General features: G+C 52.3%; 1 protein-coding gene across 1 annotated transcript; it reads right to left on the reverse strand.

Moving 5' to 3' along the window:
* Birc5 (baculoviral IAP repeat containing 5) lies at positions 1-4,113 on the reverse strand. Its single transcript, XM_013038117.1, has 4 exons — positions 3,996-4,113; positions 3,697-3,806; positions 1,697-1,814; positions 1-136 (listed from the first exon to the last, which is right to left on the reverse strand). The coding sequence occupies exons 1-4, from the start codon at positions 4,104-4,106 to the stop codon at positions 47-49; spliced, it is 429 nt and encodes a 142-aa protein (XP_012893571.1). The 5' UTR covers positions 4,107-4,113; the 3' UTR covers positions 1-46.
* Positions 4,114-4,119: the final 6 nt, after the last annotated feature.

A 4,119-nucleotide genomic window follows, 5' to 3' on the forward strand; every position in this document is an offset into this window, starting at 1 on the left:
GACATGGCGTGTCGCTCTGCGTGGGGTCAGGTGGCGTGGCAGGGACTCACTCCAAGGCACCCATCTGCTCAATGGCGTTGCGGACTTTCTCCGCAGCTTCTCCAAATTCTTTTAGCTTGCTATTAGCTTCCTTGGCCTGAAAATAACGAGGAGTCTTTCAGGCCCAGAGTGGGGCTCTCAGAAGGAGGGCTCTTGTTTAGCAGTGGGACGCCTTGGGTCTGCCCAGGAATTGGCAATCAAAATATTCACAAGCACCCTGAGCGTACGAGCAGAAAACGGGATCCTCGAGTACCTAAGAGCCAGTGCGCTGTGCCGGAGGAACGCACGGCCACAGGGAGCGAGTCCTGTCATTAAACTGCTTGCTAAGAATGGAAAGATGGAACAAGCACAGAAGGCTTCCCTCTTCCCTCCCCTGAGCTGCTGCTGCTGCTGCTCTCACCCTGCCCAGCTGCAGGGGACTCGGCTTTAATGATATGTACAGATGATCGTGGCCACGCAGGTGTAGGCCCACACCTATTAACCCAGCACTCAGGAGGCCGAGGCAGGAGGACCATGAATTTAAGGCCAGCCTGGGCTTCCTTGTGAGACACTGTCTAGAAAACAGAAGGCAAGCCAGGCCTGTAATCCTAGCTACTCAGGAGGCTGAGATCTGAGGATCACGGTTCAAAGGCAGATCAGGCAGGAAACTCTGTGAGATTCTTAGCTCCAATAAACCACTAGAAAACCGGAAGTGGTGCTGTGGTTCAAGCGGTAGAGCACTCGCCTTGAGCTGAAGAGTGCATGGACAGCGCCCAAGCCAGAGTTCAAGCCCCACGACTGACAAAAAAATAAAACAAAAACAGAAGGCAATACTGAATTGCTAGTCACACTCAGGCCTGCCCGTCTCTGGCGTCTCACGCAATCTTCCTCGCAAGTTTCACAAACTGTTCAGGAAAAAGGTTCTGCGTGTCTTCACATTAAGCTCACTCCCTAAGCTCATCTGCATTCCAATTGACTCTCCTTCTATTTTGTTGCTTCAAAAGCGAGAGGATCTGCATGGAAGCAGGACCTGAATCAGAGCCGTGGCATGTGCTGTCTCCAGCCTCCCAGAGAGCCTCGGGCTGTCTTAGCATTTACAAATACAGAGGCTGCCCCATTAGATGTGAACTTCAGACAAATGATTAAGTTTTGGTAAATGCTCACACAAAATGTAAACTATGCTTCCACTCACAAATTACTACTCTTCTTCTCACACACGCTTCTTGGGGCCACCCCTCTGTGACTCAGAGTTACTTCCTTCTCCCAACCCACAGTGGATAAGGGGCAAAGCAGAGCTGCAGAAGTCCTCCGGGTCTGGCTGGACCTCTGCTTCTCCTTCCCTTCCCCAACATGGTGCTTCTTCTATATGGCCCCAAACCCTCTCTCTGTTCCAATACCCCCACATAAGCACAGTCACATCAAATCACTGAGGAAGAGGAGGGTGACCAAATGACAGCCGTTTCTCCACCAACCCAGGAACACATACTGAATAACTTTCCCAAGAGCTTGGGTCTTCCTACAGCCAAACCCAAGACCACGCCAGGACAGCTGTTTCTCTGTCCTTTGGTCCCATACACCCGCCCTCGCCCTCCCCCTCTCCCTCCCCCTGGGGGTTTGAGAACAAGTCCTCTGCATGAGTCCTTCTAGTGGATAGGGTTTGTATCCCAAGGATACGTACAATTTTGTTCTTGGCTCTTTCTCTGTCCAGCTTCAAAAATTCACCCAGGGTTAATTCTTCAAACTGCTTCTTGACAGAAAGGAATGCACACCCAGATGAATGCTTCTTATGCTCCTCTCTAGAAAAACCAATACACACATATGTCAGCAAAACAGCAAGGGCAGCCGGGCGCCGGTGGCTCATGCCTGTCATTCTAGCGACTCAGGAGGCTGAGATCTGAGGATCGAGGTTCAAAGCCAGCCCGGGCAGGAAAATCTGTGAGACTCTTATTGCTAATAAACCACTTGAAAACCAGAAGTGGCGCTGTGGCTCAAGCGGCAGAGCACTTGCTTTGCGCTGAAGAGCGCAGGGACAGCATGCAGGCCCAGAGTTCAAGCCCTGTGACCGACCAAAAATTAAAAAAACAGCAAGGGCTCATGACCAGATCCATTCCCATCACCCTCAGCCACCTCAGGGCCCATCCTGCCTGCTTGAAGACTAAGGTGCCAGGCACAGCCCCCACACTCTGTTCTGTATGTGCTTCCTCAAACCTGGCAGCTAGACTATTCTATCTAGAGTCTCTTAGCAAGTCAGAAAAGTACTGTATGATTCAAAACACAGAAGAATTATGACTTGAAACCTTCTAAAGTCCTTAAGGAACCATTGGAAATAACTTCACAGGGATGCTCCCATTGTGCACTGGCTCAGAGCAACGCTGAATTTAGCAGGTCCCCGGAGGGTTTCCTCTCCTTCTTACCCCCTTCTCTGCAAAAGGAATAGCCCTTGATAGCAGACATCACTGTAACCATCTCAGAACTAGAAAGTAAAGGCAGCCACACAAGGTACAAAAGAACAGGCAACGTAACTACAGTAGAAAAATGTCATATGCTTGGAAACAATACTGATGTTTCCCACTGATTTCTGGTGTAACCACCTGGCCATCTCATTCAATACCTGGTCACAACAGGGGAGAAACAACATTTCTGACAAGAGAAACAACTTGGGAATTCCTCTGGTGTGTGTGTGTATAGGGGGAATTAATGCTGTGGAAGCAATCGATTTTGGCAGGAAAAAGAAGCTGAGAAAAGAATATAGAAAGAAAAACCAGTGCCAGGCACCAGTGGCTCATGCCTGTAATCCTAGCTACTCAGGAGGCTGAGATATGAGGATCACAGTTCATGGCCAGCCTGGGCAGGAAAGTCTGTGAGACACCTTACCTGCAATTAACCACCAGAAAACTGGAAGTGGTGCTATGGTTCAAAGTGCTTAGGGACAGCGCAGAGAGTTCAAGCCCCACAACCAAAAAGAGAGGGGGAGATGGGGGGAGAGAGGGGAGCAGCCCATGCAGAAAACTCTGAGAGGCTCCAGTTAACTAGAAAAATGCCAGCTTGGAGATGTGGCTCAAGTGGCAGAGTGCTAGCCCTGAGCAGAAATTGCTGGAAGTCCAAGAACTTGAGTTCAAGCCCTAGTACCAGCACAAAAAAACAAGTCAATGAGTAAGTAAATTAATAAAAGTTCCAGAGCTGGGCGCTGGTGGCTTACGCCTGTAATCCTACTACTCAGAAGGCTGAGATCTGAGGATTAAGGTTTGACACCCACCCAGTGCATAAGATTCTTATCTCCAATTAAGCACCAAAAAAGCTGGAAGTGGAGCTGTGGCTCAAGTGGTAGAATGCTATTCTTGAGCAAAACAGCCCAGTGACTGTGCCTAGGCCCTGAGTTCAACCCGCAGCACGCATGCGCGCGGATTCCTGGGAACCCACAGGCCAGAAGTAGGTCCTGTATCCTGCTGGAGTTTCAAATGGCACCAAACACTCTCTAGGGATGGGCCTTTAACATTCAAATCACATCTGGCTAGGTGCATGAAAATGAAGCTGTCCCCAACAGCTGGCTAAGGTGTAGGTAAGGTTAGGCAGAATCACCCGAGAAACTCAAACCCCACGCCCAGTTCACACGAAAGGCTTCCGGTGGGAGCCAGGGTACCCAGGCGGCCCCACCGAGGCTGGTCCGGGAGGACTCACATGGGGTTGTCATCGGGCTCCCATCCTTCCAACTCCTTTAAACAAAAGAAACACTGAGCCAAGTCAGGCTCGTTCTCGGTGGGGCAGTGGATGAAGCCGGCCTCGGCCATCTGCAAGAAACAGCAGTTAGAACGGGAGTGGCGGCCACCGCGGGGCGGGCAGCCCCCGACGAGGGGGCGTCCGGAGCCGTCGGAGCCGCGAGGGGCCCCGGGAAGGCCGGAGCCGCGAGGGGCCCCGGGAAGGCCGGGCCGGGCGGCGGGGCGGACCTGGGGGGAGAACGGGAGGCCGGGCCGGCTCACCCGCTCCGGGGTGCAGGAGCAGCCCTCCAGGAAGGGCCAGTTCTTGAACGTGGAGAGGCGGTGGTCCTTGAGGTACAGCTGCCAGGCCGCAGGCAACGACGGAGCTCCCATGGCGCCGCCGCCG

The sequence above is a fragment of the Dipodomys ordii genome, unplaced genomic scaffold (genome assembly GCF_000151885.1).
Source record: "Dipodomys ordii isolate 6190 unplaced genomic scaffold, Dord_2.0 Scaffold7, whole genome shotgun sequence".
Lineage (NCBI taxonomy): Eukaryota > Metazoa > Chordata > Mammalia > Rodentia > Heteromyidae > Dipodomys > Dipodomys ordii.